The sequence below is a fragment of the Vombatus ursinus genome, unplaced genomic scaffold (genome assembly GCF_900497805.2).
Source record: "Vombatus ursinus unplaced genomic scaffold, bare-nosed wombat genome assembly UNPS02014786.1, whole genome shotgun sequence".
NCBI classification, from domain to species: domain Eukaryota; kingdom Metazoa; phylum Chordata; class Mammalia; order Diprotodontia; family Vombatidae; genus Vombatus; species Vombatus ursinus.
Genome location: NW_020954564.1, coordinates 25,463,439 through 25,488,965, shown reverse-complemented (window position 1 = coordinate 25,488,965; position 25,527 = coordinate 25,463,439). Strand labels below are relative to the sequence as shown.

The 25,527-nt window shown below is 38.7% G+C and overlaps 1 protein-coding gene across 1 annotated transcript in view; it reads left to right on the top strand.

Moving 5' to 3' along the window:
* The first annotated feature begins 2,004 nt into the window (after positions 1–2,004).
* URI1 (URI1 prefoldin like chaperone) overlaps positions 2,005–25,527 on the top strand; it is a 66,352-nt gene continuing 42,829 nt past the window's right edge. The window contains exon 1 of the mRNA XM_027867691.1: positions 2,005–2,275. Within this exon, the coding sequence (XP_027723492.1) occupies positions 2,177–2,275 (99 nt within the window). The 5' untranslated portion in view covers positions 2,005–2,176. The remainder of the gene's footprint in view (positions 2,276–25,527) is intronic.

The following is a 25,527-nucleotide window of genomic DNA, read 5'->3' as shown; positions in this document are numbered from 1 at the left end:
TCATTCTGAAATGAACATTCTGTTTCTTTTAGGGTATCATTTCATTCTGTGTAGGAATAAATTACCTGTTCTATAACTGTGCATTGTATATAGCTTGTGCATTGCATGCCTCTTTTACTTTTTCCCTTTTAGAAGGGAAACCTAGGGCCAAAAGTAGAAGGGTCCCAGGTATTTGATTAGCCAATGAATATAGGTGGAGGGACGGTAGCCTAATCCCTTTCATTAGAGGCCAGGGCTCCTCAGGAATAGACCTGGTATTGGGTCTCTGGTTTGGGTACAGAGTTAAGGAGTGGAAGAATCCCTGAGACTCCGAAAATACCAGCAGCAGAGTGTAAGGCTAGATTTGTATTCCCAGTCCTTTTCATAGTAAGCACTTAAATGTGCTAAACTTCTTTTTTTTTTTGGCATTTAAAACCTTTTACAGGCCAGTCCTAACCTATTTTTTCCAACCTTATCACACTTCACTCCCTTTCACACACATCGTTCAGTTCTGTTTGACTCTTCATGACCTCACTGTCCCTGGGGTTTTCCTGGCAAAGATATTGGAGTGGTTTGCCATTTCCTTCTCCAGGGGATTCACACACATTTGGTTTGGCCAAACTTGCTTCACAGAAATAGGGCATACCATCCTTATTCTCTGTGCGTTTGTCCTGGTTGATCATCAGGCTTAGCACACCCTCCTTCCTCCCCTCTGTTTTGTGGAATCTCATTTCTTTCAAAGATAAGTTCAAACATTACTATCTAGGGCTGGGCAAAGATCTTTCTGATTCCCCCAGTTGCTACTGTCTTTTCCCTCTCAAATGCCTTTTATCTCTTTTCATATGTAGCTACATACCTACCTGCTTGCCATCTCCTCCAGATGGGTTGTAAGCTCCTTGAGGGTGGTTTACTGCTTTCCATAGGTCTTTTTCTCATCAGTGCTTAATGGTGCTTATCACTTATTACACTTAATAAATGACTATTCTTTGATTATGGAGAGGAGGGAATGTGAACGGGAGAGGGAGGTAGATATCTATTATTACATGTACTCTGAAGAGTCAAGTCCCTTCTCTAGGCCTGTGGATACTGCTATGAGGTAGAAAAATTCCTAGAAGGGACTTTAAAGATCTGTAGTTTGTCTGGTACCACCTTTATTACTTAAGTTGCTGTTATATCTTGGGGGAGTCCCACCTTTACTACTTCAGTTGCCGTTAAATCTTGGGGGAGTCCCACCTTTACTAACTTGCTGTTAAATCTTGGGGGAGTTATGGTCCCTATCTGGGTCTCAGTTTCCCCAGCTGTAAAACGTGTGTGTTGGTGAAGGGGCAGAGGAGGGTATTGTAGCAGATGGTTCCTCCTAGCTCTGAAAACCTTTTTGTGTCATGGGCCGCTTTGGCAGTCTGGTGAAGTCAAGTTATGAACCCTCGATCTAAAGTCTGTTTTCCCAACTCCACCTCTAACGTAAATCAAGAGGTATTCATTAGCTAACGCTGCTCCACTCCAGCACAGTGCTAAAGAGCCCCTCCTCCCAGCCATCTGACAAGCACCTAGAGCAGGGAGCAGAACCACAGAAAGCATCTCATTGGGGACGCCCGCGCGAGCAAAGCTGCAGCGCAGGCGCAGTGAGAAGCCCAGGGGGCCGGGAGAGCGGCTGACCTAGAGAGGCAGGCCCTCGCCGCCGCTTCCCAGCCTGCAGCGCGGGCGACGGGGCGGGGCCCCGGACCGGGGCGGGGCCAGGGGCGGAGCCTAGCTCTAGGGGGTGCCGACGACCCTAGGCTGCCACCCGCCTCCGCGAATCCTGCCCTCGGGCCCTGTCCCAACCCCGCGCCTCCCGCTCGACTTCCCCGAGCCGGTGGCGACGCTGCCGATAATGCGAGTGTGAGATGCGGACCCGGCCACCCCGGACAGGAGCAGCTGCCGCCGCAGCCCTAAACCCGTCCCGAGCCCTCTCCGCCTCCGACTCGGCCTCCGCTTCCGCCTTATCCCCGGCCTCGGCGGCGGGCGCGGTGCGAGGGGCCGTGCGGGGCGGCAGGTGGAGAAGCGGCAGAGGTCGGGGCAGGACGCGCACCCCGACGAGCAGCCGCCGCCTCCATAAACACTGCTTTAGGACTCAGTAGCCCCTTGGAAGCCCTCGGTGGCCTTCCCCCCACCCTAGCCCTACCGCGTCCTCCCGAGCCCCAGCCCCCCCTGCACGGCCATGGAGGCCCAGCCTCGGCCCAGCCTCGCCGCCGCCGCCTCCTCCACGCAGCCGCTCCGCTCGGAGCATGTGGCGAGGCTCCGGGAGGAGCAGGAAAAGGTAAAAAACCGAAGCTCTTTCTCCTTCCCCAGGCCTCTCCCCGCATCCCTCGCCACTCCCCCCCGCCCCTCCAGTCACTCCTCCCGTACCCCTTAGCCATTTCTTCTGGACCCCGAGTGGCTCATTCCCATACTTCCGCCTTTCTCCTCCGGCCTAGGGGAGGCCTGGGCAGCCCCGCCCCTTCCATTTGACCCTAGAAATTGGAGGTCACGTCTGCACCTGGTAACCCCTTGTACCCCCTTACACCCCATTTTACGTGGTGGAAAGCATAAGCGGGGCGAGCTGTTACTTCACCCACTTTCTTTTGTCCATGCCAGCTTGCACGTGGTTAGGCACCCCCGGGACGTGCTGCACCGCAGCCTGCCCTCTTGCCTCGTCTGACTCCTAGGCTCCCCTGGTTATTCTTTGGGTGTTTTTTCTCCTTACCCTTCCCCTCCGACCCCCCGACGCAGCTAATTCACTTCTGGCCCCTTTTCTTGGGGAAGGAGGGTGTTGATGAGCTTTTTACTTGCCAAGGCATCATTCTCTTAAAAGTCCCTCCTCCCCACCCCCAGCCCTCTGTGCAGCTGCGCTCAGCTTTGGAAAAGAAAGTGTTGGACAAACTTGAGTCACGTGCTTCTGTTTTCATCTCTTAAGAGCTTGGTGACCCTGGTGAGCCAAGGAAATTAGAAGGGGGTCGGGGAATAGGCTTAACAACTAATCAGATAAAGGGGTCAGGGAATAGTTATAGTATCTAATCACCTTGTAAAATTGTTTTGAATTTAAGTAAAATGGCAGGGTTAAAGTTTTTTTTTGGTCGTTTGCTGTAACTTTAAAATTGGACATTTGGTTAAGAAATTATAACTGTTTTTCTGTTACTATGTAAATACCTATTAGCTTTATTTTTTCTTAGCTTATGTAGTAATGTCAATGCTCGAATGTAGCTTTAAATGTTTTGTAATTAAATATTTAAATATTTATATTAAATATTAGTATTTGAATCATTCTGAGGGATTACACGGTTATTTTGTGCCAAAATGGAATGCAAATTTCTGTTAAATGCCTGTGGTTTTATTACATCTTAATTTCAGCTCTTGTAGGTATTGTATAGAGGGGTAGAGAGGCAGCTTATTGTATATAGAGATAAAGCTTTGGAGTTTGGGATACTTGGGTCCTAGTTCTTTCTCTGATTCTCTCTCTTTCTCTCTCTGGATCTTGGGCAAGTCACTTAGTGCCTCAGTGACCTGGACAGTTCTCTAAGGCTGTTACAGAAATGTTGCCTACCTGTCTAGCCAGCATTTATAGAGCGTACATGTTTTACAAATATTGTCATTTTTATGCTCACAACAGTGTGAGAGGTAGGTACTACTAGCTTCACTTTACAGATGGGGACTTTATAGATGGGGGTTTAGAACCTTAGAGAGGTTTTAAGTGACTTGCCCAGGGATTACACTTATAAAGGTGAGAGGGAATTTCCACACTAGAAGTTCCTGCACTGAAGACATCAAAGGTCCTCTGTTTCCCTCCTCTCCCCTTTTGTATTTATAATAACAAGGTTTTAGGCAGGTCAGTCATGAGAGGAAAGTCTTTTTTTTTTTAAATTTTGGATTGTATTTGCTAAAACTATATTCAATTTTAATGTGCAATTTTTATTTTGTGTAAACTGGCAATTTCCAAACCTGGTTCCAAGCAATATTTTTAAGTTGTCTTCAGTTACCCATTAAGTGTGAGTACTTCAAATTTCAAAACAATTTAAATTAACTTTTAAAATTGCACATGAATTTTTTTTGGAGGGATGTCATGAAATAAAACAAGGGTAGCCCATTCCTTATTTAAGACATCCACAATAAGGAACTTCTTCAACTTTTGTTTCATGACTGATCTGGATTGAAGTGCATTTCTTTGTTCTTTACAAATTGTTACCAATGGATTGTATTTAAATATGGTGGTTCTTAAAAAAGAAGTTTTTGAAACATTTTTACAGTGTAAAGCCAAATAATTTTTTTTTTTTTTCAATTCATGGTCACAAGAGTTAGCATGATGTAGTGGATGTAGAGTTGGCCTTTTTGGAGTCAGGAGGACTTAGATCCAGGTCTCTGCTAATTATTGTGAGACTCCTGGGTAATGTTTCAATGTTCTAGGCAACTCTATACATTGCAGAAAAGGTGCCCACCTAAATCATTAGAAGGAGTTTGCTCATTCAGGAATTTCCCCTATATTAGTCGAATCAAATAGCCATTCTCTAGGCAGGGCAGGTTTAAGCAAGGGAACTTTGTATCTCATCATTTTGCATTTTTTTTCCCCCGAAAAATAAGGGGGTTGGACTAGATGCTTGACCTCTTAAGGTCTCCTAACTCTACTTCTGTGATTCTAAAAAAGAAACTGGTGTTGTTTCTTGTTGGTAAACTTTTATTTTATTGTTGTTATGATTTTTGTTACTGTCTGAACTGGTGAAAACAGGAGCTTTAGAGATCTCTGGTGTTCTCACTGTTCTCATCTGGGGAAGCCTTTGTGAACTTTGTGAACAGCTTGGTGGCTCAGTGAATAGGGTTCTGGGCCTGGAATCGGGAAACCATCTTCCCAAGTTCAAATGTGGCCTCAGACACTGACTAGTTATAGGATCCTGGCAAATCACTTAACCCTGTTTGACTCAGTTTCCTCATCTATACAATGAGTTGGAGAAGGAAATGGCACTTCAGTATCTTTGACAAGAAAACCCCAAAATGGGGTCACGAAGAGTTAGACATGACTGAAAAACAACTGAACAACATTTGTGAACCAAATTTATTCTTTTACCTTATTTTGTAGTAAAATGATTTGCTTATGATATTGATTTATGACCTCTAATGAGATACATTAATGTCTCTTAAGAGTAATAGGTTGTTTTATTTTAATGCTAGGGTAGCTAAAATCCAAAGGATACATTTATGTGGAATACTCTGAACAACTATCCACCCTATCTTTATTTGAATTTAGAGAAAGTATAAGCAAAATTGCCTTCTCATATTTCTAGAGCAGACCTAATAGCTGTTCTCTGTAAGTATCAGATATGGTGCAAAATTACTTTTTTGTGTTTTATTACTTTTTGTTAGTATTAATTTTGCATACAAGGTTAGCAAGTTGTAGGACTGTCATGGATATGTAAAATGACTCCCAGTTCTTGGTAAAAATTTTGAGTAAGTGGTTTAGAAAGGGACTGTTCTTAAGTGGATTTTCTCCAGTGGAAAAGGCAGGCCAGGAGGCTATAAATTGATCTTTTTAGACTGTTGGATTTTAAAACATAGGACAGCTTTACACAGTATATTTTGTAATTCAGTTAAAATACTTTTGGGGAAAATTTTAGCCTTTATTAACAAATCATTGTTAGCAGTCAAATGCTTAAGGTACTAGTAGAATATAGACTAGTAAAAGATAATCATAATACCATATTTTTGATGTATAAAAGGAAAACATCTTGTTACCTTCATAGTAGTGGATTATCTTCTCATAGCTGTTCTAAGAGGAGATGAATATAATGGATAAATTAAACATCATTTTTATCTAATGTTTTTGGCTTTGTTTTTTAAAGTTTAAGCTACTAAAATATAATAGAATTGTTTTAAGTTTCAACATCCTTATTCTGCTTATCCTCTGACATAGATGCTAAGGAGCCATGAAATTATCTAAAATTTGGCAGCTTGAGGGAAAAGGAAGAAGCAAATGGGATCTATATGATCCATAAACTGAATAAATGACCACAGGCAATGGTGAAATTTTTTCATTTAATGTTGAATTGCATTTAAACCCTTATTGATCATAAAGACTTTCTCTAGACATTTTCTTGAATTTGTTTCATAGTTGTACCCTAAAAGTAAATGAAAAAAATTAAGAATTTCAGCTTTTTAGGAAATGCTATTGATCATACATTTACAGATTTAGGAGTGGAAGTGATCTAAGGTGCCATTATTTTAGTTGCTTTTAATGAATGTAATCACATTATTACATAGTTACTAAATATAAGTATAGCCTTTCCGTATTTGAGGGAAATGCCCCTTGATTAGTTAGCAAAGTTTCGATATGGTTAGCTTTTGATGCCTTTTTTTCTCAATATAATATTGTTTGTGGAATATCCGTTCCTTCTTGCTTTTCCTCCTTGTTAAAGTTCAATGGATATTTATTAGATGCCTATTATTTGTAGGCTTTGATGTAATATATGTTATAGAATTCAACATAAGGAAGGCTCATCTTGGCATTTTGTACGGGAACTTCATCTTGAATTCATTCTTTGCATGATGGTAGTGGGGTTGCTATTTACCTATTAATAGATATTTGCCTTGAAGATACAACTTAGAATGAGTCTCCAGACTCTGGAGATTATTTTTCGTTAAAGAATTTTTTTCCCCCAGATGTAAATTAAATTTAAAATTCTATTTTGATTTTTAAAGTTGCATATAATTTTATTGTATCTTAAAGTTGACTGATATTTTATATCAGGGATCGTGACTTCCCTGGATGAGAGATCAGAGATATAGCCCAGAACCTAAGTTTTCCTTAATATTATTAATACACCTGAATCTTATTATTGAATATTATAGTTCCCAAATGTTACTTGAATATTATATCTTCTGAATATTATTAATGCACCTGTTGATCAAAATATTTTTTGAAATTCTTCTTTTGAAATTGCCTATATGGCTAGTTTATCAACTATGCTTGAAAATCAATTTAATTACTTTGTAGTGGTAACACTTTAAAAAACAAAACAAAACCCAAACTCAGATGGTATTGCCTAACTTTTATCACTCACCATTTTCTCCAAACTTGGTTCTAGATCTTGGCTGTCTCCAAAAATCAAATCCCTTCCATGGATTTGGAATGAACACCTAGGTCTCTCCCTAACTTTAAAAAAACTGTCAGTTGATGGGGCAGCTAAGGTGGCACAGTGGATAGAGCACCTGACCCTGGAGTCAGGAGGTCCTGAGTTCAAATCCAGCCTCAGACACATAATACTAGCTGTGTGACTCTGGGCAAGTAACTTAACCCCAATTGCCTCACCGAAAAAACATACAAACAAAAAATTTGTCAGGTGATCCTATCTCCTTAAATTTTCAAATTATCTCTTACTTTTTGTAGTGAAAGTCCTAGAAAAGACTCTCTCTATTCATTGCCTCTTCTTCCTTACCTCCTGTTTACTTCTCCACCCCTTTATCTAGCTTCCAAGCCTTTCACTCTACCAAAACGTTTAAGTTCAGTGACCTTTTTCTCAGTTCTCATCCTGATTTTCTGTAGCTTTTGACACTATTACCCACCATATTTTCTTGGGTGCTTTCTTTGGTTTCTGTGACATTGTTTTCTCCTGGTTCTCATCCTACCTGTCTGACCCTTCCTTTTCAGTCTCCTTTCCTAGATCATTTGTCTCTTGCCCCGTAAGTATCTATGTCCTCAAGGGTTCTGTCTTCTTTTCATACTTTGCTGCTAGCAAAGTTTCTGTCACATAGTAAGGGCTTAATAAGTGCTGGTTGATTGAGTGGGGATCTTAATAGCTTTCTTAGTCGCAATTATCTCTGTACAAATGATTCCTAAATCTATACATACAGGCTTAAATTCTCTCTCTTATGAACTCTTCTTTTGTGTGTCCATCTTTGTGTTGGATGTTTGTACCTTGATGCCTCATCAACATCTTAAAGACAGTGTGTCCAAAAAATAACCAAGTATTTTCTTGTTACAAGTGTGCCCAACCCCCCCATTTCCTTGTTTCTTTTAATCATCTTAACAGTTTGCTCTCTCAAAGTCATCCTTGACTCTTCCTCCCTCCCCCACCTCCTATATCAATTGCTGAGTTTTGTTGATTCTACCAGACTGGAAAAAAAAATGCCATTTTTACCCTTTTCTCCACTCATGAAGCCCCTGCCCTGGTTTAGACCCCGATTTTTTTTTGCTTGGCTTATATGTATTGCAATTCCGATTTGGCCTCCTGTCAATTTCCTTCCCCACATTATCCATCTTCCACATAACTACCAAAATTATTTTCCTGAGACACATTGACTCATTCCTTTGCTCAGAATTTTTTTAGTGGCTCCCTGTTTTTCCTACAATAAAAGTATAAAATGAGCCTAGCATTTAAAGACTTCATAATTTTGGTTTCAATCTACCTTTTTGGACTTTAATATTTGTCTTCACATATTCTATGATTAAGGCATACTAGTCTATTAGCTGTTCTCCAGATTTGCCATTCTACCTTCCTTTGTCTTTGCCTGGATGGCATTCCTACTTATTCCTCATCATTATCTTCATTCAAGGTGTATACACCTCTAGGACCACGAAGCCTTTTTTGATTCCTCCATTTGTTAGTTCTCTTTTCCTTCTTAAATTATTTTGATAATTATTTATGTGCTTGTCTTTCCCTGGTAGAATTTAAGGTCCTTGAAAACAATAAGAATTTTATTTTTTTCTTTGTTTGCCTAATGGAATGCTTTGTACATTTTAATGGAAGGTGAATGGACTGACTTAGAAGGTACTGGGTTTTCCCCATTAGAGACTTTTGAGCAGAAGTTGAATCACCACTTGTCAGGTATTGTAATGGGAATTTTCAGATACGATTTGAACAAGATTGGCCACTGAGGTACTTTACACTTTTGAAAATCTGTAATTCTGTGAAATGTTTTTTTGATTTAGAAGGCTGATCAGTTTGCTGCTACTGAAGATATTTAAAAGAATGTGCCGTATATGATGAAGATAATTTCAAAAAAAGGATCTCCTAAAATGTTTGAAATAATAGCAGCATCATAGGAATAGTTTTTCAGGATGCTTCTTTTGAAGAAGATAAGAATCATTTGGATGTACAAATTCTGATATGTTTAAAAATTACACTTTATAGTCATATTTCATATTTCCAGAATGAGTGCTAATCCGAGTCATTTGTCAGCCTCTTGATTATTTTTACTCTTTTTTAGATCATTATTTTTTTTTAAAGTCCTTTAAGATTTGCAAATTACATAACATAAATTATCTCACTGGGGTCTTTAACAGTCCTGCCAGAAGATTCATTCCACTGGTATAGCTTTGAGAGCTTACCCTTATTCCATAATGAGGCTTCAGAGAATGGCTTTAATAGAAATTGAATAAAACAACTTTGAAGATGACAGTAATCAAAAAGGTGAGGCAAATCAACAGTAATTTTGTTGGTTCACAAATTATTTACATCTAAATAACTTGATAAGTATCATAGTTGAGCATATATATTCAAGGTATATCAAATAGTAATGTACTTTTTGTAGGAAAAATCAGTGTTTTCAACTTTGTATAATCTTGGGCAAATTACTTAACTAATCCTTTGTTTTCTTGCCTGTAAATTTGACATTATTTAAAAATTACACATTTTTACAGAACCTTAAAGTTCAGAAAGTGCTTTCCTCACAGTAAACCTCTCAGAGGTAGCACAGATATTTTTACTCCTACAACTATTTAAAAAAAAAAGATAGGGAAGTATCCTGAGGTTTAGAGAAGTTAATTGCTTTGCTAATTTTCATGTCTTGTCAGTGTAGGAACTTAAGCTCACCTCTTCCGACTCCCAAGTCCAAATGTTTTTTCCACTGTTTTCCAAAGTTAGTGTCCTCTTATGACCTGTGACTGAGCAGGTTCATGTTTTAGGAGGCAGGGCGGTGTGTTAACAGGAAAGTTGTTGTGTCATTAAGATCAAAAGTTGGTGTGATTTTATTTCCTTTTTGTTTAAAAAGCAGGTTGAATTTAGCATTTTTATTTTTTGAAGAAAAGAGCGGTTCAAATATATAACAGTAAAAGATACCTTTTAATTTTCATCAGAATTGCCAAACTTATTGAAAAAAACTTTGCTTTTAAAGAACGCAGAGTCTTATTAAAATGTACATAAAAAGCACTATTGCCATCATCTGTGTACTATATTTTTATACTTCGGTTATTACCCATATGCTTGGGTCTCATTCTGAATTCAAACTAGTGGAACAGTGATACAAAGACATACTTAAAATACAGTGAACCTCATACCTGTTTGAAATACTGTATATGTACGAAGAGTGTACAGCTTATTGCCAAAAAAAATTGTTGCTTTTGAAAAATAAGAACTCCTATCCCACATTGTATATGCCTATACCTAGTAAGGTAATCCTCAATCTTAAATATTTAATTTTCAAAAGTTCATTTATCGGGACAGCTAGGTGGCACAGTAGATAGAGCTCTGGCCTTGAAGTCAGGAGTTCATGAGTTCAAATCCAGTCTGAGACACATGATACTTACTAGCTGTGTGACCCTGGGCAAGTCACTTAACCCCGATTGCCTCATCAAAAAAAGAAAAAAAGAAAAAAAAAGTTCATTTATAAGTCATTTGTTCGCAGTGCAGAATGAATTTTGTAAAAGGCAGCGTGTGATAAATGGGGCTTGGTGTACTGTTGACTGAATGATTGATACCTTCCCAATTTGGGGGACATTGCAGCCAGAAAGTTCCTGTGACATTAGGATATTTGCTGTATGTCTAATATAGTAGTTGGGGCTTGGGTTGGAAAGATGAAGGATCAGAGGAGAAAAATTTTTTCTGTAGTGGAAATATATTAAAAACTAGAATCAAAACAAAAGTTTGAGAAAAGTGGTCAAGTTGTAGGAGTTTGCTATCAAGGTAAGCAACAGTGGGTCAAAGAATTGATCTTGACAAAGTTTGCCACACTCAACTATTGTGGGGAAGTGTTTTATGCTTCTTTCTTCATGGTCAGCTTCACTCTTCAGTTCAGCTTCTTCAGAATGTTTTAGTTTTATAGCCTACCACAGCTGCGCACATTGGTTTGTCATGGTAATGACTGTCTCTGAATTAGCAGATAATTTTCTAATTCATCTATAATAAAAAGCTGGCTATATAGTACTAGTAGGATTGAACTGAGGTCTGGGTCCTGAGTTTTGGTCATGTATTATAGAATGGGGAAGGAGGAAGAAAACTTCCTCCAAATTTCCTGGTATAGTGTCATCCTTTGGCTAAATTTTCAGATAAGAGGAGTTTTCCTTTAGGACTACTTTGGCCCCTTTCCGTATTTTTGCTCCAGTTCCTATTGCCATCTTCCCTTACTGTACTGAAGTACTCCTAAAAATGTTCTGTATTTCTAAATTACAGAGCCATTCCGAGGCTTTTCACATCTCAACGTCCTTTTGTCCTGTGACTTTTGAGACTCCTTCCACACCTCCCCCTCAAGTCATCAGGTGCTATCATCCTTGCTACCAGCTGGTCTTTTTCTATTTACTGCCTGCATAGTTTAATGAAAAGAGTAGTTCTGGAATCAGAAGATCTGAATTTGAATCCGCCTTATATATTAACACTGAGCTAACACCTGCTAAGTGATTAAGTAGTGAAGAACGTGCTTTTTAAATGTAAATTATTGGTATATACTTAAAATTTTTGACACCCTAGTCTCTCCTCCAGGTGGCATTAGTTTCCAAAAGGGAGGCACTAGTTTCCAAAATGAATTTCTCCTTCCTTCCTGTTACCCTTAGCAATACATTTTTGGAAATGTCAGATGTTATTAAGAATATGTGATGCTGTATAGCTGTTAAAATATAATGGTTTTTAATAGGTTTTTATATATTTTCTTTTTATATCGCCTAGATTTCCTTTCTACTCCCATATCTCTCCCACTTTTCTTTCCAAGAGAGCTATATCTTAAAGAATCTTCTTTTTAAAAAGAAAAAGGAGGAAAAGATTAAAAAAAAAAACAAAACGCAAATCTGATCAGATACATCAAAGAAATCTGCAGACCCAGACCAATGCAAGACAGCAGTAAAGGTCTTTTTGTGTTTTCTTTGAGGCCAAGCTTTTCTTCATAGTTTCTAAACTTCTCAGTTTGTATGTGTGTGTCCTCCCCCCACCCCCCCAGGCAATGGGGTTAAAGTGACTTGCCCAGGGTCACACAGCTAGTAAGTGTCAAGTGTCTGAGGTCCGATTTGAACTCAGGTCCTCCTGATTCCAGGGCTGGTGCTCTATCCACTGCGCCACCTAGCGGCCCCCTTTCAGTTGGTTTGTGATGGTTGTTCTTCCATTTGCATTGTTGTAATTGTGTATATTGTTTTCTTTTTTGGAGAGGCATCCTAAATTTTGTTTTCTTTTGATTTTAAACGAGGATCATGTATGAAATTGAATCTCATTTCGTATGACTAGTTTTTTCTTGAAGTGTATAATAAATTCCACACACTGCTTTCAGAACTGTTCTGTTAATCCATGCTTTCTCCTTTCAAGTTGTCTTTTGTGCATTTAAAAAAGTGTTCAGTGACTCTTATTTTGTCAGCAGTATTTTTAGTTCCCCTCCCCCTTTTCCTCTCAACCGCCTCCCCACAACTTAAAAACTGAGAGAAAAAAAGAGAAACATTTACAGCAAATAAGCACAGTTGAGCAAAATGTATCCACACAGTGGCCATGTCTAAAGTGTAGAGAATCTTTTTGCACCTTGAGATCAACATCTTTTTGCTGGGAGGTGGATAACATGCTTCATTTTAAGGTCTTTGGAAATATGGATTGTGGTTGCATTGATCAGAGTTCTTAAGTCTTTAAAAATTTGTTTTTCTTTATAATGTCCTTATATAAATTATTTTTCTGGGTTTGCTCATTTCAATCTGCATCAGTTCATACTACCCACAATTCTTTGCAATTGTCATTTGTTATGGTAGAATAATATTCCATTATGTTTAGATACTACAGTTTGGTCAGCAATTCTTAAATTGATAATCATTCTCTTAAATTCTAGTTCTTTGCTTTGCCCCTTTTGTTACTTTTAATCCTCCTTTGAGGATTAGGAACTTTCTTTTGCTTGCTACTTACTATTTCCTCCCTAGTATTATTCTCCTTGCTGACACCTCTTCTCCATCCACACTTGTTTTCCTGTTGAATATGATGTTTTTCTTACACCAAATTGTGTGTGTTCAACCCTCCCTTGTTTATTTTATGTAAGTGAGTTTAATCTAATGTCTGCTACTCCCACCCTTCTCTTGTGTTTGTATACTCTTTTTCTCATGTACTCTAAAGCAAATTCCACCTCTTTTTTCTTCCATTCTACACTAATGTATTCCTTTTAGTTTTCCCCTCTTAAAACTCGCAAAATAGAACCAGTCTATCCTTAGGTTCTCTGTTTTTCTTTTTTTTTCTCATAACATTTTTAATAATTATTTTTAATTGATCCTCAGTAGAAACAAAAGTTACTTAAATGTATCTAAAGGTACAGGAATGTTTTTTTCTCTCTTCCCTTGTTTTGGTCTGGAATCTCCAACAGGTGTCTTAGGCTTGAGACAAGGCCGCCTTGACAGTCTGAACAATGGTGTCCTTGTCAGTGCCAAACATCTTCAGGAGCTCTGCCAGCTTCCGGCTTCTTGGGACATTAGAGACATCCAAGCAAGTGATGGTGATGCCAGGTTCACCCACTGTGGCAGCAGCCACAGCCTCTCTTATGCCACCCTCATAGTAATGGTCTTTCACAGTTAGAATGTGGCTATGGGTTGCTTGGGCACTGTCAAGGATGAATTTCTTATCTGGGGGCTTAATTGTAAAGGGATCAGCACCTGGATATTGATCTTTTCTTTCTTCAGCTGCTCTGCAGCTGCCAAGGCTTCGTGGAGGGTTATTGCAGCTCCAGTCACAGTTACCTGGTCATCCTTGTTCATCAGGACCTCCTCAGCCTGGCCGGTCTGAAAGTTTTCATTGTTGTTGTAAATGACTACATTATCTGGGCGACTGGTCCTTATAAAACAGATTCCCTTCATATTGGCAGCTAACTCGGCTGCTTTCTCAGTAGCCACAGCATCACTTGGGTAAAAGACTGTCCCATTGGGAATGCTCCAGAACAAGGCAAGATCTTCAAGGGACATCTGAGAAGGACCATCTTCTCTGATGGACACTCCGCAGTGAGAGCCACACAGGTTGATGTTGCTCTCAGAAATGGCTGCCATATGAATCTGATTGAAGGCCCTGGTGAAGAAGGCAGCAAATGTGCTGCGGAAAGGCACGGTCCTGTCCCGTGTGGCACACCCTATGGTGATGTTCACCACATTCTGTTCGGCAGCAAAACACTGCATGAAGTGATCTTCTTAAAGAGTTCTGAAAAGGTGGGATTCTCGGTGACCCTCTCCAGGGCAATCACACAGTCACTGGTGTTCCCCAGTTCGGCCAGGGCCATGCCGTGGGCTTTACGGGTGGCTAGCTTGTCTCCAAGTTTGAAATTTGGGGGAGATGGCATCCATATATTGGTGATGTTAACTGTGGGGGCATCCTTTTTGGGAAGGGTAGCTAGAATCTTCTTCTTGCTTTAGATTTGGCTGTATATTTCCTCAATGCCGTGTTTTTGGGAAAGGGCTTCCCATGCCAAGCTTCCTTATTTTCCACACCTGATATTCCTCTGCCCTTATGTGTCTTTGCAATGACAGCCAGTGGCTTATGCTTGTCCTGGTTTAAGACCTTGCAGAGTTCTTCCACACTGTGTCCATCCATAACGATGATGTTCCACCCAAAGGATTCTGCTTCTGGTACACTTCCACATGGTGCTGCAGTGGGGCAGTATCGCTCTGGCCCAGCTGGTTAATGTCAAAGATGGCAACCAGGTTGTCTAACTTGTAGAATTCTGCGAAGGCCATGGCCTCCCACTTGGAGCCTTCAGACACCTCCCCATCACCCAGCAAACAATATACACGGTGGCTGGCTTTGTCGAAGTATTTGCCTGTGTAGGCCATTCCACAAGCTGCTCCAAGCCCTTGATCCAGGGAGCCAGTAGCCACATCGGTAAAGGCTTATTTAGGGACTGGGTGGCCACCTCAAATAGAGGTGATCTTCCTTAAGTTCAATAGCTCAGCCTCTGGCAGGAAGCCAGCTTCAGTCCATACTGCATAGAGGATGGGAGTCGCATGACCTTGGAGAGCACAAAGCAGTCATTGCTGGGGTCCCTGGGGTCCTGGAGTTCGTACTTCATGGTGTGGAAAAAGAGGACCGCCATAATCTCTGCCGCACTACAGCATGATGTGGGGTGGCTTGAGCCGGCCGCGGAGGTGGCTTGAATAGAGTTGTGTCTTTCAGCACCTGCAGTTTCTCATGGTCTGGCTTACAGTAATCCTCAATGGCGAAGCGGATTTGGCGTGGATCCTGAGCCAGTGGTAGCTGAAGCAGCGACATGAGCAGGTAAGGGAGCTGAAGAGGAAGGAGGAGGAAGAAGGTTCTCTGTTTTTTTTATTTAGCTTCCTTAGTATCCTTGGAAGACATTAAGGTTCTGAAGGGACACTTGTTTATTCTTCTCTTATTAGAATGTTAATGCATCATCATATGGCTAGCTAGGTGGCACAGTGGATAGGATGCTGGGCCTGGAGTCAGGAAGATTTGAGTTTAAATCTGGCCTCAGACATTTACTAGCTGTGTGACCCTGGGTAAGCCACTTTACCCTGTCTGCTTCAATTTCCTCATCTGTAAAATGAGCTGGAGAAGGAAATGGCAAACCACTCCAGTATCTTTGCCAAGAAAACCCCAAATGGGGTCACAAAGAGTTGGACATAACTGAAAAACAACAAACAACAAACACATCATCATATAGCCCCTTCCAGCTGCTCAAGTAAATTTGCCTTTCTGCTTTTTTCTGGACTCATATTTATTTGTATTTCAGACTTATTAATCAGCTCTGATCTTTCATCAGAAGTGCTTTAAAGTCTTCTATTCCCTTAAAGATCTATTTTTCCCTCGTAGGATTATACTTAACTTTGAAGAGCAAAGTGTTGATTGTAAGCCTATATCTTTTGCCTTTTGGAGTATTGAATTCCAAAATTTCCTCTTGTTTATTTATAGTAGAAGCTTTCAAGGATTGTGGGATCTGAGTGGATCCTTGGTATTTGAACTGCTTCTTTCTGGAATGTGTAGGACTTTTTCTTTGGTTTTGACATTCCTGGTACTTTTCCTTTTGGGATTCCTTGAAGGAGAGGAATGGTATTTTCACTTTGCCTTCTCATTCTAATTGATAGGTTTAGGTAGTTTTCATTTTTTCTTGAAATACAGTGTCCAGGCCTTTTTTTTTTTTTAATAGTAATTTCAGAGAGTTTTGTGATCTTTAAATTACCTTTCCTTGCTTTGTTTTTCAGGGCAGTTTTTGATATATATTTTCTTCTTTTTTTTAGTATTTTGATTTTGTTCTCGTGTTTCTTGTTGCTTCATTTCATTTCATCTGTTCTACTTTTCAGGGAGCTGGTTACTAGGGTAAGTTTTATTACTTTATGTTCTAAGTTGTTTTCTTTCTGATTCTTTCATCCAGAGCTTTTGTTTGATTTTTTTAAAAAAATGCCCTGCTTCATTTCTTTTAGATATTCAAGTAATCCTTGTGGAAAGTCCAGTTTTCCTCTTTGTTTCTATACTTGCAGTTGTTTTGGTGTTTTTCCTTGCTACCTTTGGGAATCTCTAGAATTACAATAATTTTTATATTGATTTTCTTTGATTTACTTATCTCTCCAGCTTCAGTTCTTGAATTGGCCTTTGGACCAGGGCCAGGCTCCAGGAGCAGCCTGCTCCTGAGTAAAGTGGTTTGCCTTGTTTGGTCTTGCCCTAAATCACCTGGTTTGCTATGCTGTTCTTCTCTTGCAGCTAGAGCTCCTGGATCTTGGAGGTTTAGAGTACTGGGTTTTCAGGGCACTTAGTTGCTGTCTGTCTCAGGACAGAATACTAAGGACCTCAGATAACTCAGGCACCTGGGGTGTCATGGTCTGAGCGTGGCCATGCTGTTGTGGTTGCTGTACCACCTGTCATATAATCAAAATGGTCTGTTTTGTCTTTTGTAATTGCTTCTGTTCCTTGTAATTGCCTCTTTTCCCTTCTCATGATTGTAAATAGTACAGATCTATTTCTTCTCCTAATTTGTGATATTATCTTTAACGGTCAAGTCACTTTGACCATTTTAAATTTGTTGTGTGATAGGATGTAAGTTGTTGGTTTAAACCTAACTTCTGCCAGACTTTTTTCCATTTTTCCCAGCAATTCTTATTAAACAAGTTCTTCTATAGAGAGTTTGTTTTGCATTTCTTTAATACTGTTAGTTCAATTCTTTCTGATTTTTCTTTGCCTAGTCTCTTCCATTGTTATACTGTTCTGTTCTTTTAAACCAGTACCAAGTAGTTTTGATAATTACTGCTTTAAATGTAGTTTGAGGTCTGGGCATGCTATTATTCCTCCTTCATTACTCTGTTTTCATTAATTATATAATTTATATATTTTCATGAATTATATATTTTGTTTCAAATTAATTTTGTTATTTTTATCTAGCTATTTAAAGTATTCTTTTGGTAGTTTGGTTGATATTGCACTGAATGTGTAGATTAATTTTGGCATATTGTTATTTTTATTATATTGACAGAGCCTATCCAATTGCACTGGCTATCCCTTCAATTTAAAAAAAAAATATTTTATTTCCTTAAGAAGCATTTTGCTATTTTATCCATATAGACATTAAATTTGCTTTAGATTTAATCCCGGCCATTTTAAGAATTTGTAGTTAATTTGAATAGGACTTCTCTTTCTGTTAACTCCTGGATTTGTTATTGCTACATACTGTAGAAAAATGTTCTTCATTTTTGTGAGTTTATTTTATTAACCTGCAACTTTACCAAAACTATTAATTGTCTCAGTTAATTTCTTTTCCACTTCCCTAATTTTTTTAAGTAAACCATAATGCCATCAGATAAGAGGAATAGTTTTATCTTCTCTTTGCCTAGCTACATGTCTTTTTTTTTTTCTCATTGCATTTGCTGCCATTTCTAGAGCTATGTCAAATAACAATGGGAGGCAAATGGTCATCCTTGCTTTACTCTATTGGGAAAGCTTTTAATACTGCCTTATATAATATAATGTTAGCTGTTGGTTTTTAGATACATTTAATTGTGTTAAAAGATCTCTGTGCTTATACTTTGTAGGGTTTTTAGTTTGAATACTATACTTTGACTTTTCTGCATCTGTTTGGGTAATTTTCATTTTTTGGAGATAATCCTCTGAGTTTTTCAGTTTTGTCAGCATATAACTATAGTAGGACATGATAATTATTTTTATTGTGGTTTTTATCTTCAGTTTTTTTTGGTTAATTTTATTTCCATTTTTAATTAGATTATTTAAAGATTTATCAATTTTATTGTCTTTTCAAATAACCATTTCTTTAGTCTTTTTGGTTTCTGTGCATAGTTTTCAAGATCTCCCTTTTTTACTTGTTTTGCAGGTATTGATTTTTGTTTACTTTTAAAATTGCATGTTCAGAATTTTTACCTTATTTTATTACAGTATTTTTAAAAATTTTATTTTTCCTTTGAGGATTGCTTAAGCTTAATCCCATAAATTTTAGCGTATTGTTTCATCATCATTGTGTTCATGTAGTTTGTTTCTAGGATTTGTTCTTTATCTCATTCATTGTTAAGAGAAAGTCATTTCTCAGTACATGCATTTCATTTTCTCAGATCCAGTCCTGGCCTCGTGCTTCTCCTATTCTCCAATAGCCCCTCTTTTTCTTGAGAGACCATAAGAGTCATTATCTCTTCACTGCTCACCCGTGGACTTGATAAGGGTACAGCATCTATCCCTTCTGTCCTCCACCTCCCATTTCCTTACTTAAGGACTCTCGAGTTTGGTCCCAGAAAATTGATACATCTGAAGTGAGGTTGTGGTGCTTCAGTTCTGCTTCTCCACTTTCACTTTTTCTAGTTTTAAAAGTTCTGGTTACATCTTTTTTCCCCTTTTGTGCTTTTGAAAAATCTCTTGATGAACTTTTTAGTCAGGAGGTCAGTTTATCTTTAAAAAAAAAGCCTCTGAACATGAGGTAATTTGTTTTCATTGATTGCTTGAATAGAGATTATATTAATGTTGCTGAATTTTTTCTCTTTGCCAGGTTTTTGCCTCTTCAGTTTTTTTTTATATTACAATCTATTCTCTCTTGATTCTATTAAAAATATTTAAAAATTATACTATTTTAATATATCACAGAATCATATAATTTGAAAATTGATAGGGACTTGTAGTTATCTAGTTCAATCTCTACCTGAAGGGAACTCTATAACATGTTATTATCCAATACTTACTTACTGTACTTAAAGTTGTCGCCTAGTCTCTGCTTGAAAACACTATACTGAGGGCGAGTCCGTCATTTGCTGAAGCAGCTCATTCCACTATTGGACAGCTTTAACTTTTAGGAAGTTTTTCTAGATATAGAGCCTAAATGCACTCCTTGTCTTAAGTTTCTTAAACAGTAAATCATGACCCCATATGGAGTTGCAAGAAATTTGGCAACAATAAAAGGTTTCTGAATGCTCAATGACCAAAAATTAATTAAAAATCAAACGCGTAATGAATCTGAGGTGTTTCTGGCAGCACTTTCCCATGTTGCATTGTGCAACTTCACTTCAGTCTTGATTCTGAACACCAAGCTTGCACACTTTGCACTGTGCATGCCCTCAAGCCACGTAATGACAACGAATGGTGCCAGAAAGGGAAAAGAGGTCTCAAGTGGAAAAAGTTTAAGAAGTCCTGCTTTAGAGAACATTCCATTGTAGATTTAATCTGCTAATTTAGTTTTTAATTTCTGTTTTCAAAATTCCTTCTCTTAACAGTTTCATTTCTGTTGAACCATTCTGGAATTTTGTGCTCTATGCTGTCTTGGGATACCAAAGAATTTTATTTTTTGTCAGGCCTTGGTTCACTTTCCTATGTCTTGTAATATTAAGAGAATTTTGTCATCACTTTGAAGATTTAGTATTTATTCTTCCTTCCAGTCTTTGGGAGATTTGGAAGTCTTTGTTGGTTTATTTCCTTGCACTCTGGGTTTTTGTTAAATTTTCCTCTTGTAGTCTTTGATGTTTTAGCCTTTTTTTCTTATGTTTTCTTTTCATCCTTTTTCTGATATATTTCCTCCCCTTCCCCATTTGCTGGTGTGTATAACCTTAGCACTGGGCTTCAAAACTTCACCAGCCTCATTTGTGGTGTGGAATTTAGAGTTCAGCTGCTTAGGTCCCTGCTCCTGAGGGTAGGGGTAGAGTGGGTAGGACTAGACCTAGCTGGGCTTCAGTCCTTTCCCCTCAGGCCTGGCTTAGTGACCTAGTTCTTCCCTTGGCATTCTTCTTTCCTTCTCTGACAGTTCAGAATTAGGATTAGAAATGATTTTTTCCCAGAGTGATATCTGCTGCTTTTTGCAAGGTTGGGGGAAGGTGAGAAGGCTGTTCCAAAGAGAGTTGCTGTAGTCTTGGGTGTTCGTAATCTGGAGGCTGCCCTAGGCAGAAGAATAGGCAGGAAGTGAGATGTTCTTTATAAATAGACCTCAGAAACAATCCCATGGGTCATCCCTGCTAAGAGTTTGGAGCAGGGGTGGGGAACCTGTGGCCTTCTAGGTTCTTAGTTGCAGCCTTTTGACCAAGTCCAAGTTTTACAGAACAAATCCTTTTATTTAAGGGGATTTATTCTGTGAAGTTTGGATTCATTCAAAGGACCCCAGCACTTGAGGACCTAGAGGGTCACATGAGACCTCTAGGCTGCAGATTCCCTACCCCTGGGAGGCTGGTGGGGTAGAGGTGTTAAGTGAGTAGTGTTTCTTAGTATTAATTCATAAGGATTTTGTCTTGTTGGGGTTCTTCCCCCCCCCTCTGTTTTCATCTGTAAATGCTCTACATCTGGCACACAATTTCTCTTTTAGGAGGTGTTTGAAAATTAATGGGTTTTGGAGAAAGTGTCTAGGTTACCATCTTGTTGATTTGATGGCATCACTTGAGTGATCCCAATCTGTTTCCTGACAATCTATCTTTTTAACACCAGCTTTCTTCTGGTTCGAAGAGCTAGGTGGCACAATGGTTAGAGTGCCCAGCCTAGAGTCAGAAAGACTGATCTTTCTGAGTTCAAATCTGTCCTCAGACACTTTGTATGACCCTGGGCCAGTCACTTAACCTTGTTTGCCTCAGTTCCTCATCTGTAAAATGAGCTGGAGAAGGAAATGCAAACTGCTCCAGTATCTTTGCCAAGAAAACCCCAAATGGGGTCATGAAGAGTGAACAGATTTCTTCTGGTACTGCTATATGGCTGTGAATCAAGGAACACCTCATCTCTGATGAATTCAAATTGCAGGAGACTCAAGGTGAGGGATAACTAGATGCATGGTATGTATAGATAGGATGTAGTTTATTACCAGTGATGATTTGCACATAGAATGTGGCTCAAAAGAATTTTAGGAAATGTATAATCAGAAAAGGAAGTGACAGTATATTAGATGCTTTGTGGAAAATTTATAGGTTTACGTGGACAAGGATAGTGCAGGATGGGAAGATATGGATAGATTTTATTTAATATGCATCATTGGAGAGGGTATCTATGTTTATGAGTTGACAGATGTATTGTGAAGTATACAAATTTGTTACATTCTTAATAGGAAAAGTAAGTGGAAATATCCTTGCATATTTATAGAAATCAGGGTTTGTGATATTTGCCAAAATGGGATTCCAGTTTTTTAAAATGAATAATATTTTTGCTTAGATGATATAACAATTTGACTTGTGTTAAGTATGGACTTGATGTCAGCACTCTGTTTATTCATGTTTAACATTGGGATGAAATGAGACACTCTTAGGTGAACAATTAACAAAAGAGTTGAAAAGCAAGCATCTAGTAGTGCTCAGTTTCAGCTTTCAGCTTCAAGGGAAATGCCTCTGGTCACCAAGGAATGGTGACATGAATAGTCTTAGGTATTTACCAGCTCAGATTCTGAAGACACCTTTGTTGAATTTTTGGGAAAACAAATACCTGTTAGCAGGGATCTAAATCTTTCTTTTATGGAAACTGGTAGATTTTAATCCTGTCATAACCCAGAATAGGATCTTAGCAATCTAGGTCAGCTTCTTTCTTCAATTTAAAGACTTCAAGCTGAAGTCTAGAGAGAGAGTAGTGACTTGCCTGAGGTCACCCAGCTAGTTTAACAGTAGAATTATGATTAGAATGGGAGTTAGTAATCATTTTTTGTGTGTTATGGGGAATCCTTTGATTGTTGGAAGCCTATGACCCCTTCTCAGAATAATCTTGCTAGTTAAATTTATAATAAAATGGAATGGAATAAGCATTTATTAAGTGCCTACTATGTACCAGGCACTGTGCTAAACACTTTACAGATATCTCATTTGATTCTAAAAATAGCCTTGTGAAGTAGGTGCTGTCATCACCATTTTATAGGTAAGGAAACTGAGGCAAGTAGAGGTTAAGTGACTTGCCCAGAGTCCCTTGTCTGTCATAGCTAGTAAGTATCTGAAATTGGATTTGAACTTAGGTCTTCTGATTCCAATCTCAGTGCTCTATCCACAACACCACCTAGCTGCCTAATTGAAGGAAATGTTAAATTTTGGTTAGAGGTTAGTGAACATAATTAAAATCCCATCTTCTATAGGAAAACTTTGCCAACCCTTCTTAATTCTAGTGCCTTCCCTCTTTTAATTATTCCTTTTTATCCTACATATAGTGTTTTTGTACATATTTGTTTGCTTGTTAACTCCCCCGTTATATTGTGAACTCTTTGAGGCTGGGGGTGGGGAGACGGCTATCTTTTGCCTCTTTTTGTATCCTTAGAGGTTAGCACAGTGCCTGGCATATAGCAGGTGCTTAAAAACATGTTTATTGACTAACTGTGGACTATTTTGCTGTCTTGTGTTGCCTGTTTATATTAGAGTGCTTTTGTCTTACCACCTAGTTCTCATAGTCCTCATTTACAAAATGAGGACTGGCAGTGTCAAAAAAGTTACATCTAGGTTTAGCTGTGCCCCTACTACCATGTCCTTGTCCCACAGCTCTAAATATTGGGGAACTGATTCGAGTACTGGACTAGATGTTTCATCCGAAGTATCTTGAGTTGCCTAATCTGTCCCTAATTTTTTTTGTCCTATCTACATGTATAAGGAAGATCTTGATAGTTTGTTTCTAGATTAATGAGGATGGTGGGAACAAAACATCAAAGAGTATGAGTAGAGAAACAAATTTATGTCCCTTTCCTTTTTATTGTCTTTTTAGAATGTTAGTGTGAATTTCCTTTTCAAAAATGTTATATTTTAGGGGCAGCTAGGTGGTGCAGTGGATAGAGTACTGGCCCTGAAGTCAGGAGGACCTGAGTTCAAATCTGGCCACAGACCAAACACTTGACACTTACTAGCTGTCTGACCCTGGGCAAGTCACTTAACCCCAACTGCCTAAAAAAAAAAAGTTATATTTCCTGTTTTCATTCTCTGTCACTTGAAATCTTTCCACCAAAGCCAACCATTCCTTCCTGCCCTGCTATTCAGTGTACAAACAGTTTCTTGAGTAGGTGCTTTTTTATTTTGAACAGAAGATTGAAGAAGTGGATCATTAATTCACACAGTCTCGACAAATTGCTTGGCAAAATTTTAAAATTTTAATGATGAGATACAAACATTGATTGTGATACTTGAGACTTAATTTTGAATCTTACAGCTAATGTACCTATAACTGATCTGACTAAATAGGATACTTTGTATTGTTCAACTTAAGGAATAGGGTAATAATGATAACAGTTCATATGCTTTTTTCAGATAGTGCAGTTGTTATTAATTTTATTTCCCTATTTTTATAGATGAGGAAACTGAGGCTTTGAGTTTGTAATTTAACCAGTGACCTGGAGATTAGATCTTCTCAATCCTGTATTTTCCTTTTTTATGCCATGTTGCTTCCAAGGTAACATAATTTACTAATAGAAAAGTCAACTATTACATATAATTATTATTGAGTAACTCAGATGCTTAAGGTGTTCCTGAATTTATAAAGCTATAGGATTTAGAGCTGGAAGAGATATTTGAAGTAATCTAGTCCAGCTTATTCTTTCAACAAATGAAGAAACTGGGAGTTTGTGACTTGTCCAAAATCACAATACTTTTTATTAGCTGACCTAGCTTATTTCTCCTCCATTTGTCTTGTCACACACAGTTTTGTTGAAAAGAAAAATAGAAGTTCATCAGTTTTCTTTTAGACTTAATTTTAAGGAAGGAATTTAGGAATTTAGGAATTAATGTAATTTTTTGAGTGAGTTCAGTTATATTAGCAGCCATATCTGCGACTTCTTATCTCTGAGGAAGGAGAAGTCATCTTCTGAAGGGAAGTCTGGGAAAACTTTATGCAGGGGCTAGTTTTGGAGTTGGCCCTTTAACAGAAGAACTTCAACAGATAGAAATAGAGGATAATGTCTGTTCTGAGGAGGGGAATAGTGTTGCAAAGGCACAGGATGAGAGAGGGCAGGAAAAGAAACAGTTGGAGAGTGAAAAAATCACCACATAAATCCACCACAGTGAAATGGGAGGCACTGACAAGGTTGTTGATGAGCAGGTATGTGGATTAAGAACAACAGAAATTCAGGGAATTACATAGACATTAACAGCATGGAGGTCTTGTACAAGTCTCACATAAAATATTTGAAGAGGAATAGTAAAAGATAAACTTGATCAGTAGGTTGGAGCCAATCAGCAAATATTTATTAAGGACCTACTATGTGCCGGGCAATGTGCTAAGCAAAAGATAGTCCCTGCTGTCAAGGAACTTACAGTTTAGCAGAGAAAACATGCAAACAACTATTACAAACAAACATGATATATCCAAGATAAATTAAAAATAACCAATAGAAGAAAGGGATTAGAATTAAGAGGGATCAGAAAAGACTTACTGTAAAAGGTGAAATTTTAACTGGGACTTGAAGAGAGCCAGGAGATGGGTAGGAGGAAAATAATTCCAGGCTTGGGAGTCAGTTAGTGAAAATGCTTGGAGTTGGGAGGGTAGAGTGTCTTATTTGAAGAACAGTAAGGAGTCATTGGATCAAATTGTTCATGGAGGGGGTGGTATGAGGTGTAAGAAGACTACAGAAGTTAGGAGAGGAGGTTATGAAGACTTTGAATACCAAACAGGATTTTATATTTGATCCTGGACTAGAGTTTTATTGAATGAGAGAGTGGTGTGGTGGTATGGTGTGTGACATGGTTGGTCAGACCTTTGCTTTTTAGGATGATCATTTTGGCAGCTGAGTGGAGAATGAACTGGAGTGGGGATAGACTTGTGGTTGGGAGACCATCTAGCAGGCTGTTGGAATAGGCCAGGTGTGAGGTGATGAGGGTCTATATCAGGATGATGGCATTGTCAGAGGAGAGAAGTGGGGCTTATTTGAGAGAGGTTATGGAGGTAAAATTGACAGGCCTTGTCAACAAATCTGCTATGGTGAGGTGAGAAAGAGGGAGGATCCTGGGTGACTGGGAGAATGGTGGTACCTCTGACAGTA